At 39.7% G+C, this 12,907-nt stretch overlaps 1 protein-coding gene across 1 annotated transcript in view; it reads right to left on the bottom strand.

The window, feature by feature from the left end:
• PARD3B (par-3 family cell polarity regulator beta) overlaps positions 1-12,907 on the bottom strand; it is a 907,405-nt gene that overhangs the window by 350,143 nt on the left and 544,355 nt on the right. Inside the window, exon 15 of the mRNA XM_081095604.1 lies at positions 5,377-5,492. Coding sequence (XP_080951730.1) covers positions 5,377-5,492 — 116 coding nt within the window. The remainder of the gene's footprint in view (positions 1-5,376; positions 5,493-12,907) is intronic.

The raw sequence follows: 12,907 nt of genomic DNA, 5'->3' as shown, positions 1-12,907 counted from the left end.
TAAAAATAGCTTGAGTGTCTAACTCCATAAGTGTTGCAAGTCTCAACTGGAACTGCTGGCTAGCTCTTCCTGTACTTTTATTTATTTATTTACTTTTCCCATTTGCTTCTCTCTTCCTCTTTTCAAGGTTATCAGCTAGTTCTGAAAACAACCACATTCCTGTCTTCAGATGGCTCTCCCTTTTCTTCCTCTCTGAGATAAGTTATCATCAAAATGTCAGTATTTCCTTTTCAAAGTCTTTAACTTTTGAGTTTTCTGTTAGGTTCTGTTAGGGTTTTAGTCTAGGTACATGTGGCAAACATCATTTCTCTCATTTACTACTGAATCCTCAGTGTTTAATCTACTTCCTGGCACACAGTAGATATTCTATAAACATGTGTTTAATGAAAAAGTCACATACTGGGTAATTCCTTCATTTGGACTTCCTAAAGCTTAGGGCATACACCTGACTGTATCGGTATACTCTTCCTCATTTATTAGAGATGGTAGACACTTTCTTTTGGTGTTCCTATTAGTTCTTCTTTACCAACCAGGCCTTTTATTTTTAAGTAGGTCACAGTTTTATCTTAAATAGCAGTTCTTGATTCAGCTTTTATCATCTTCAGAGGCATTACTTACTGATGATCAATAAAGAGGATCCATATGTATAAACAAACATTTATATTTATTAATATATATTTATGTACTATATTAATATAATATATAATTTATAAACTAGCATTATAGTTATTAGAATATACACTTTAATAAAAATCCTCTGATCATCCAGTGTTCAGGATTTTTGTCTTATTACTAACAATGTATAAAGAAGTATTTCACTACACAAAAAATTAATTTTAAAAATTAAATATAAAAGTAGAGTGGGGTTAATTAAATTTTTCATGTCCATCTTTGATTTGAAACTAGATGCCTAACTACTCTCTGATGGAAATGTCTGATATTTATGAAGGGGTTATATTCAAATGTGAACCAAATATTTACCTTTGTTGATATGATAAATCAGTTGATATATAATTTACTTCAGCTGTGAGTGTCTGCAAATATTTTCTGTCTTAAGACAAATTTTGAACAAGCAACTCACAAAATAAAATTGCTGAACCCAAAGGAAAATCAGCCAGTTTATTTATCGTCTTGATTTTAGGGACTCCTAACACAGGCACTTTTTAAAGAGACATGGAATGCTAACAATCTTCATTGTCGGGAAACTTCCGGAAATGCTGCCTGAATGCCTCATGCATCACTTAGAGCTCATTTCCTCTCATTGCACTGGGCCGGACAGCTGGCCAGCATCTCCCATCTGCACTGCCCTCAGGCTCCTCCTAACTGTGTTACAGGACGCCCTTCTGAAGTAGGAGTACTACGCAGAGGCCGATTTGAAACAGGAGAGAAAACATTAAAAAAAAAAATCTTGTGTGAAATAACATTTTAAACTTAACTTTGAATTGAGCTATAGATTAGATCAATGAATGGGCCAAAATACTGAAATGCTGTCCCTAGAATAATTCAGACAAATACTTAAAAAGTATTACTGGGTCATAAAACACCAGGCCTGGAAATTAAAGATGTTTAGTTCTCAACAAAACGTCTTTGACTGTAACTCTCTGGCATACTGCCAACAAGGCCAGCTCTTTGGGGGAAAACCCTATGCCAAAGGCCAAAGAGGCAGCTGTGTTATTCAGCTCCTGAGAGCTTCCAACTCAACACCCACACAAGCTCAATTATGAACAAATTAAAGGGATCCAGGCTGAACATAGTAATTCTGGTAATTTAAATAAATAGAGGAAAGTCTACAATTAGTAGGAAAAGATTGATTTTCTGGAAAACCCAGAAAATGACACCCTAACCCCTTTGAATAGGCATAGTTACATCTAATTGTTTAAAAATAAATTTCCTTTTATTCATTATTTTAATCATTCTTGATGTTTCTTAAATGTGGCCACATGCATGCTGAAAAAAGTATCCACCAAATATTGAGGCAGACGAGCTTCAAAAAAACCTAAAATGGATATATAGGAACTAATGACACTGAGTAAAATTATAACTAGAGTTTTATACCTATGTTTTAGAGCACATAGAAAATATTAATCATTTATACCTTTTATAAGTGCAGAGAAAAATTTTAAGTTATTTGGAGATTAAATATTAGGTGAATCTATTAATATAACTCACCATATTAATAGAATAAATAACAAAATTCACATAATCATTCTATATAGATCATTAAAATCACTTAATAATATGCAGCATACATTCCTGATTAAACAAAATGAGCAAATAAAAATCTTTTTAAGAAGATAGGAATGCAAAGAAACTTATTCAACTTGGTGAAAACATTTCTATCAGGAACCATCAGCAAACATGATGATGACATGCACACACACACAAAGAAACACCCCTGTTTAATTTTTAAATTTATTTTGATGAGCTGATCTAAAGTTCATGTAGGAGAATAAATGCCTATGAAAAGCCAAAGTAATTTTACCAAAGAAGAAAAATCAGAGGAAGAGTGTCCTGCAAGTTATCAAAATACAGCATGATAGCATGATAACCTAAAAAGGATGGTTCTGGCATGGGACAGTCTGATATATCAATAGAACAGCATGTCTAGGAACCAACCCAGGCAGTAAGCGAATTTTGTGTGCAATTTGACTGCATTCTGAATTAATGGGAAAGAGATGCAAAAGCCAATAAATGTTACTAATAATTTGTCTATTTACATGGAGAAAAATTTTCTGCTCATAAGCCATGGATAATATTACATCACAATTTGCTACACACTAAAAAATAAAAGCCTTTAAAAGTACTAGAAAAAAATAAATAAGTATAAAACTCAAAAGTCGTGAAGGAAAAAATGAAAATATTTGACTAAAGACAAAAACCTTTTTATAGTAATGAATATCACCCGCAAGCTAAAAAAGACAAATTGTAAGAAATTATTTGTAACATATATAATATTCTTAAGAAGAGAATAAAGAATTAACAAATAGAAACATTGGCAAAGGACATGAATAAGAAAATTATAGAATAAGAAATACAAATAGGCCCCCAAAACATAAAAAGTCCCTAAAACTCTCAATGAAGCCTAAATTCAGTCAAAAGGGGAAATGTAAATTGTAAATCAGGATTCATTCATATAACATAACACCATACATATCTTATAAAGAAACACAACATATGATATAGACATTTGTATGTAGATGGGGCAGCATATAGATAGAGTGCTATCTAGAAGGATGCACACAGCAAACTATTTTAAAATTATGTTTGTGTCTGGGGAATAGTGGAAGGAGATGGGGGAGGAGAAGGCTTTATTTTTTATAACCAGAATTTTCTGGCTTTGGAAACCTAAGTGAAAGTAAGTAAATGAAACCTGTTCACCTTAAAGTAATTTGAACATATGAACAATGACTCATCAGTATTCAAGTTAATACTACCTTAGCCCCAGCAGCAAAAATGAAACAAACAAATCAAAGAAGGTACTGATTGGGCCTGTTTAGCTTTCGGAGATTCCCACACACTTTATGCAGGAGCAATATCCAATATAAATTAATTAAACAATAAACAGGAGGTTTTGTTTTGCTGCAATTATTTTATTTTTTTACTTTGTGAAAAATAGTTCTAATAGTGACCCTCAGAGCCCTTTGCAAGACTGTTAGCTTTCAATTGGCACTTTCTGGAAGGGACCACGCATTGATGGTTACTTTAAAAATGTTTTTACAGCATATTTTATCACTTCTGTGGTAGAGTGCATTTTAGCCAATGCTCTTAGTTGGGCATTAGTGTCCTGAAGAAAACAGCTCATGGCCTCTGCCCAATTCTGTAAGCTGAACAAACATTACTATTATCCTTGTCATCTATGGCATAAGTACGACGAAATGCAATGGGTGACTGCTCACCACACATATTTTGCAAGGACTGTTTCAACTTGAGAGAGAAAGGCTCTTAAAATCAAACTTTTCAGCAACAAGAAACATCAAGAGAAATACCATTTCTGGATACAGATTTGATATTTTTCCTCCCTTACATTAAAATGGATGCTATGTTTCCTTTTGCACAGATTTTTTAGAACCATACTGCTGGCCACTTTTAAAAATTATATGAGGAAAACAGTAATATATTTCTACTCCAAAATGAAGAGCATTTTTTATCCATTCATCTTCATCATAGAGGAGTTGGGAAGACTGAACAGGAAATGTTTATCAAGCACTCTCTGAAAATAAATTGCCTTTAAATTATTAGTAATAATGTATGTCATTGTCACACATTATTCCTCTGTTTTTTCAAAGGATCACATGAGAGAAAATACTCCATGTTGCCAGTGCCTAGGACTGCGTCTTTGGTAAGGCTTTCTACCCATCTTTTACTATAGCTGATTAGAGCAAATGTGTCCCAGGGATCTGTTTAATTTATAGAAAATAGGATAAATTTCTCTTGTTTCATCATGATTGAACATTTTTCTGAACTCCTGTAAATGAGTTACAGATAAGCACTATTTATCAGACTGTTTTGTAGAACATGCAGTTTTGATTATTCTATTTTCTACTATTTGCTACTAATGAAATATGTAATATGCCTCAAGAAAAAACATTGGCAAAGCATGGCCTCTGAGCATTCAGGAAGCAATGAATAATTCGCTGAGAATTTATTTTGTACCCACACTCCTCTCTAAACATTTTTCTCCCCAGGAGCCCATGGGGCAGCAATGTCCTTGGGTATCTGAAGTGTCCAGGCTGCCACGTTCCAGGGCCTGGTTTGTGCATGGGCCCTGGATCTGCCCTGACAGCCAACACTCTACTGGGTTCCTTGAGGGGTTCAGAACCTCAATGAAGTTGTTCAGGCACTGACCGAGGGAACCCTGGCACCCTCAGTCTGGCAAACCCAGGACCCCTCTTCCCTCCAGTGTTACAGGATGGGGAGATGGGCATTTAAAGACATGAGTCCTTTGCTGCCATTCCTGCCCATCACCCACAGAGAGGGGAAATGCTGTGGAAGAGGCTGCATTAAACCACATTATCTTCCCAGGCCCTGCAACACCTGTGTCTGTAAGCAACGGAAAGGCTCCAGCAGAAGCGAGAGCACAGGTCCAAAGGCAGGTGAGTTAAATGCTAATGGTATTCACATCCTCCGGAACGAATCATCATATTTTTCTGACCTATATGGACCACTTTATAAAAACAAGTCATCTCTCTCTCTTTTAAACAGGGAAGGGATAATTACAATGAAGTATGTGAGAGGAAGCGAGAAGATAGGATGACCATTGCCCCCTGCTCTATGCTTTAGTAGGCCCTGCCCCGTGAGAAGAAAGGCAGGACATTAGGGAAGACAGATGGGCTGAGGCTGGAGAGCTGACCTGGAAGTCACCCCACCCTCACTTACCAAGGTCCATGCTCTTTGAGGCTTTCAGACTCATGGATTCGGGCTGCCTAGCTGGTGTCACAGATCTGAAGTTGCTGTGCTGATCTGGAAAATACACAGCCGGATCCATCCCAGAACTGTGGAAAAAAAGCCAGATGCCATATTTAGGTTTAGAATGAAATCTCTCTCTCTCTCTCTCTTTCTCAGAAACAGTCCTCATTTTGAACAGAGACCCTCATCACTCTAATTGCAGCACACAACCGTGCATTTTAAACTAATTCTCAGGTTTCTTTCATGAATCTCAGGTTTCTTTCAGGAGATGTAGCAATTTCTTTTTCATGTATGTTATCATACTCTACAACTTAAATAAAAAATTCTCTGGCTAATATGGTGTTTTCCTCTTGACTGGTTCCCGCTAATTGGGATCCTGTGGTACAATCTGTAACTCTGAGTGTGTAAGGCGAGGCAGGAATGCACCGGCACTTCAAAGGATGTCGCCAGATATCAGCACAGACTAGACTCGGGTTAGATGTCTATGGGCTAGGCATGCCCTTCCTTTAAAAACAAGTGAAAGGGAATCTCTTAGCAGTGGTTCTCAACCTTCTAGCCCTTTAAATACAGTTCCTCATGTTGTGACCCAACCATAAAATTATTTTCGTTGCTACTTCATAACTGTAATGTTGCTACTGTTATGAATTGTAATGTAAATATCTGATATGCAGGATGATCTTAGGTGACCCCTGTGAAAAGGTCATTCGACCGCCAAAGGGGTCGCGACCCATGGATTGAGAACCGCTGTCTTAGAGAAAACCATCCTGTTGAATGACTGATGGCTGCAACAGTTGGATTTTCTCCTTTTTTTAGATCTAGTATCTAAAACTAATGTTAATGCTGAGCAAATAGTCTACTCATCAATAACACCAAAAGGAAATAATAGGGAAAGCACAGTTGACAATTTAGACATGAGATACATCAAATGTTCATTATAGGGTTCCTAATACTTGTAGTCAATCTCATAGAATTCTATTTCTGCTGAACATTGTATTTATTTTGCTTGAGGATGGAGGAAATTATATAAGGGAATTACGGATGAGAGCTTATTTCTTGATCTGGAAATAAATTTTATATATATATATATATATATATATATATATATATATATACACACACACACACACACACACATATATTAGAGGTCTGATGCATGAAATTCATGCAAGAGTAGGCCTTTACAGCCCCGGCAGCTATCTGGATCCATCCCTTGCAGCTGCGGCTACATCCCCGGCTTCATCCAGAAGGTCGTCTGGTCATCCAGAAGAATGTCGGTCTAATTAGCATATTACGCTTTATATATATATATATATATATATATACACACACACACACACACACACAATATACACACATACACACACACATACATACATATACATATATATATTAAATTAAATTACACCAACCTTCTCCCTTGGTACTTCTGTATGTTCAGAAGGTAAATATGGGTAAATATAGTGGCTCATTTTAACATAACTTTATCCTAATCTTAAATACAGTGAAAACTCAAATCAAGTATCTTGGTGAGTCTGAAAGTAGTGAGGCTGAATTTTTCAAACAGTTGAGATTTGATACTATCAACAATAAAACAACAACAACAAAAATAAACTATTATTAATGAGAACCCTTCTAAAATGTACAGGGGATCTCAGTTTCTTAACCAAATATACCCAAATAAGTTTAATCTTTTATTGAAACTCATTAGTCATGCATATTTAATACTGCCTTACAGCAATATTAAAATGAATGGGCAGCTACGTAACATTGCTGAATGAATGAATGAATGAATGAATGAATGAAGCTCTATTATTGTGATGTAGTGGGGAGATAAAGAAGCACCGGGGACAGGCAGCACAGCATAGCGCTCAAGGGCACAGAGGCCACAGTGGATCTGCCCAGTTCTAAATCCTGGCCACTTACTAGCTGTGGGACCTGGGCAAGTTATTGAACCTCTCTGTGCTTGGATTTCCTCACGAAGAAAATGGGTATAATTACACTCCCTAGCTTATAGTATTGTTAAGAGATAAAGTGATTTAAGTTTGTAAAGTCAGGAGAATAGTGTCTGCTCAGGGTAATTTCTATAGAAGCTTTTAGGAAACAAGCAGATAAATAAATAGGCCTGCTTCAGCTTCCAAATGAATGCAAATTTCTGCTTTTTGAGTTTTCCAGGCTTTTTACAGGTACTTTGCCTTCTCTGCTTTTTCAGCCTCTTGGCAGGTCTGTGTCTGAGACCCCTTTGCTTCTGTTTAGAGAGTAATGTGGTGCAATGGTCAGGGCCCTGGGCTTGAGAGCGAGAGGCCAGGGTCCATGGCTTCAGTGTACTAGTGCATAAAATGAATAGTAATCGCACTTACTTTATAAGGTTATTGTAAGGATTAATTTTGAAATTTGTTAATATTGACAATAGTGCCTAGCACACAATAAGAGCTCAATAAGTGAGCTATTAATTTTTTTCTTTATTTCTGTAGGTTAGATTGGTTTTTGAATGAGGGTCTGAGGCACTCTACAGTGAAGAAATAATACGTTTTCACAAAAACTATTCAAGGTGTTTAAATCTGCTCTTTAGAATTTGAAGCTTATTATTATTATTATTATTATTATTATTACTTTGCTTCTTTCTTGATGTCTGTCTATATTTTCAATAGACAAAACCACTGACATAGAAAATGTATTAGATGTGGTGTCTAGTGATGGCAAATATGCCAACTGTGAACAAAAATCCTTGACCCACTGGTGCTATTGCCACTGGCCTCGCATAATGGCAACACTTTCACTGCTTCAGCTCATCTTGAAGAACTCGATGCTACTGAGACTTGAGCTCAGCCTCGTGTTTGGAACATTTGCCTTTAATGATGTTACCTGACCTCCATGTGCACTTAGGCTTTCATCCTTTGATCTCTTGTGATGATGTGGTTTTAGTGTCAGAAAGACTCATGGGCTTCATAGGATCAGAGCCTTTCAGAGTCAGAAGGCGGGAAAGGTCACCTCATCTAACTCTCCATCTTGTAGATAAGACACTCGGGCCCAAAGGGGAGGCTGAAGTTTCAAGGTCACACAGCTGGCCGGTGGCCAAGCCAGGACCCACACTGTGGTTTCTTGAACTTTTCCCAGAGCCACAAAAACGTTGGCTAAAATGGTGGCCAACCTGAGGCACAGGTTGTTGCTGATCCTGAGTCCAAAAAATTGAAACTTTCCCTGTGACTGTAGATTGGCTCACTCTCTGATGCTTCTTGCATTTTAGATTCACTTTTTTGTTTCCGGAGAGGGGTGCATATCATGATCGAAAGGAAAACCAAAGCGTCAGTCCAAACAGATGCCAGGCGTTATCATGAAAGCCTTGAGAAAGGAGGTTTAGGACCAACATGAATAGCCCTTGTTGAAACAGGCCCCAGGCATTGAAAGCCCTCTGCTCAAGGAAGACTATGGGAATCCACCCAAATGAGTAACATACTAGTTAACGCACTTCACTGTCTTAGATTACTTTATGAAACCACACATTCATTGACAAATTAAGAATAAAAACTCAAATTTCCCCAGCCTCTTGCGAGACAACCTTCTCTATCTCCATTAAAAAACAAACAAACAAAAAAACCCACAAATAAAGCTGGTAATACCACCTGATGAGATAACATCAAGTAAGGTCCTGTCAAAATAAAGTGAATTTCTTTTTGTAGCTATGTTGATATATAATCAAAGAAATAAAATTAACCATAGTGATATATACATCTGCTACCATTGTTTTGAATGTGACCAACTGACTTTGAAAACCTTCTCTAGAAGGTTTTCCCTCTTGCAGTGGTACAAATGGATCTGAAGATGATATCAGATTGGCAGATAGTTAAGGAGGGAAGTCTAATATGGCACTGTGGGATTAAAGCCAATGCGAGCATACAAACACTTCAATGAGTGTAGCACTGAACTAGTTAACATGCCAATATTTTAGACATGTAAGTTTGACGAGCAAAACAGTTTGCAGTTTTATGCTACATATGAAAAGTTCTTCGAGTGGGAGAGTGACACGATGATTATAAAATATGACGCATGTTACTCTGGAAGGAGTTTGCATGTGCTCGTGGCTGAGTGGGCCGCAGTGGATGCTGCGGGAAGCTGGACATTGACAGCAGGCCACAGACGTGCCGTAGGTAAAGGCTGTGTTTTCAGCATGAGCTACCAGGGGATCTATCAGATAGAAATGATACTCCATGTCAAATTATGCTGCATAATGAATAAACGGGGTAGCATGAAACACACACCAGTGTCCTGAGCATGATGGCAAGTCAGGAATGTGACAGACATGTAGGACCCGGCCATGAATGCTCAAGGAGAACTGTCTGAAATAAAAGCTGGGGGGGTAAGTTTTTAGGGGCATGCTGAAAATCATGTCAGAAGTCTGAAGTGTCCACAAATAGGCTTCAACAATTGGCTACTCTGAGTGAGAAAAGATGTGTGTGTGTGTGTGTGTGTGTGTGTGTGTGAGAGAGAGAGAGAGAGAGAGAGAGAGAGAGAGAGAGAGAGAGAGAGAGAGAGAGAGAGAGAGAGAGAGAGAGAGAGAGAGAGAGAGAGAGAGAGAGAGAGAGAGAGAGAGAGAGAGAGAGAGAAAGAGAGAGAGAGAGAGAGAGAGAGAGAGAGAGAGAGAGCAGAGACATAAGATAGAATCAAGATAGAGGAAAACAGACAACCTAATATTGCCTAAGCTGTTACTATATTCTGTCTGCTGTTAATTTGCCATGAGATATCACTATAGAAAATACATTTCCTTTATATTTATTTACTTTTACTCAGACACATATATTCTAAATTTCTGTCTGCTAATTACTGATATAATGCTACAAATAAGTTCAGTAAATCCCTGATTTCATTTCGGTTCAAAGTGCAGGCATTAGGTTTGATCAGATCCGTTTTTTGCTCTTCATGCAACAGCAGTTTTCTGCTTCATAAGACTGGCTCCATCCCTAAAGCATCGCTTTCCCGTTTAGAGGGCTTTCAACGTTCATTTATTTATTTATTTACTTATTTTGAAAGACAGGACGGCCTCCCAGCCTCCTTTGCTCAGCCATCCTGGATCCCTTCCAATTTTTCCTCCACCCCAAGTTTCACACATCCAAACCCCACTGCTGCTGGTCACCTAGGCAACGCAGCAGCTCACAGGATGGTGCAGGTCAGGAAATCCCAGGAGGGAGAGCGTTTCAAAGCTTTAGATTTGTTCCTTCCATCTCAAACATGTCGTCGGCTCCGTTTGTCCCTCTCCACCATGCTGCTCTTCCCTCCATTCAAGTCCTTCTCTGCTCTTGCCAGTCCCCAGACAGTAACCTTGTCTAGGGCTTCTTCCGTCCACTCATCCTCCACAACCAAACACACTCAACGTGATATTGTCACCCAGGCTTGAAACCCTTCACTGCTTCTCCGCTCTCTGGAGAAGCCGGTGCCCACAGAGGGACAGACAATGCCCTTCCCATCGATTCTTCCCCAGGTACCAGATGCTTCCGCCACACCGAGCACGCTCTGCATGGCCCTCTTCCTTCCTTTGGGTTTTCCTAACCCAAACTGCCCTTCCCACCATTTCTCTGCCTCCTAAGCGCCTTTCTCTTCTCCCAGGGACCATTTCAACATGACTTCTCCTGTAAGACCTTCCTGGCTACCTGCAGGCAGAGTTAGTGGCCCACTCCTCTGGCTCCAACAGCAGATTGTATCTAAAGCTCAGCAAGCAGGCTACTTCCTTCCTGTGTCTGTCTCTTCAAGAGGGGGCTGTGTTCCTTAGGTCAGGGATGTTTTCCAATCTGAGAACCTTCTGCAGTGACCAGTTTAGAGCTCCATAGATACTTTTGGGTGGATGAGTGAGCAAATTAATGACTCTAATAGTCTGGAGGAGGAAAAAGGAATCCAGTTTGAGACAATGACATACTTTTCATTGAAAGGAGATTACTGTTGATGGTGAAGAGAGCAATTCTAGGGAAGGGATGAGAACTGAAGCTGAAACACAGAAGGTTAGGGAGGGAGAGGGGAAATAGAAATGGAAGTTACTATTTCAAAGCATGTGATGAAGAGTTATTGCAGTAGGGGTCAATATAATCTGTTTTTCAAGATCATGGAGAAAAGAGCTTTATAGAAAAGGGCAAGAAAAAAAAATTTGTGGAGACATTGAAGCATCTAAAAAGGCACTTGCTAATTCTCAATAATTCTATCTCTGTGACATCTCTGAACTCTCTCTCTCTCTCTTTCTCTCTCTCTCTCTCTCTCTCTCTCTCTTTCTCTCTCTCTCTCTGAAGGTTTTTCATCTTGTTAGCATAGGCAGCTAGTTAGGGATTAACAAAAAGAGAAGGGAGAATCCTGCCTGAGGCTGATTAAATCTGGAAACTACAATGTTGGACACACAGGGGAACAGCCTCCATCACTCCGTCAAACAGACTAACACCCCAGAGGGCAGGAAAGACTGGTTTTCCCATTGCCCTAGGGAACAACCCGCCCCCTTCCTCAGATTAAAAAGGCGGGAGAAATGGTTAAGGGGAAAGTCTTTTCACGGGGTCATAAAGGGGAGGAAACAAAGCTGGGGAAAAGATGGGGTTGGACAGGGCAAAGCCTAACATCTAGGAAAGAGACTGGATAGGGGAGGCAACAGCTTAGCCCCAGGAAGATCCAGGAAAAATATTGGCTAGTTTGAAAGAAAGCTTACCTCTCCCCTAACCCAAGGAAATGTAGGTAAACTTAACAAAAGCCCCAGTCTCTTTGGCAGCTGCAGGGCCGAGGCAGAGTGCTGATCTCAGGCCAGGCTGAGGGGAAGACATTAGCTAGACTCCTGGGCCTCGCATGTGGGGGCACGGGCCGGCAGCTTCGGGCCCTGGGGACAAGCGCAAACCTGTGGCATCTGAAGCTAGACTGCATGTGGGGGCACAGGCCGGCAGCTTCGGGCCCTGGGGACAAGCGCAAACCTGTGGCATCTGAAGCTAGACTTCTTCCACAGGGAGGTGGCTGTAACCCACCTGGTCCTGGATGTGGGCATGGTGTACCTGGGGGCAGTGAATGCCACCTACCAGCTGAATGCCAGGGAAGCACCTCATCGAGTACGGGAGCCTTTTCAAGGGCGTTTGCTCTAATAAATCTTGCCACTATTGCTTAAAATCTGCCTTCATGATTGTCCCTGAAATGCCTTTCTTGTGATACCAGGAGAACCTATTTCCAGATAGTTCTGGGCAGACCCGCCTTGGCCCCTCTTTCACTGGTGACAATCTGAAGGCTTCTCCCATCCCCCCAGGACACTCCTCAGTATCTTTCACTACAATTGCCACAGAAGGTACCTGAAGAGCCTGTGTTTCCAGTGAACATCAAGCCTCCTCCATTTTTCTAACCTATGTCTCACACCCCAAACCCGGTCATAGCATGCTCCTGTCTGCTGAAACCCTCCTCACATGTTAGGATTCATCTCAAACGCCACTTTTCTTCCATAATGTTTTCTTGCTGCTCCATCTGGAAGCACTCTCCTCCTCCTTAGATACCCAGAGCA

Source organism: Myotis nattereri, assembly GCF_964212035.1.
Source record: "Myotis nattereri genome assembly, chromosome: 7".
Taxonomy (NCBI): Eukaryota; Metazoa; Chordata; class Mammalia; order Chiroptera; family Vespertilionidae; genus Myotis; species Myotis nattereri.
Note: the sequence above shows the minus strand (reverse complement) of the source record. Positions and strands in the feature narration are given on the sequence as shown.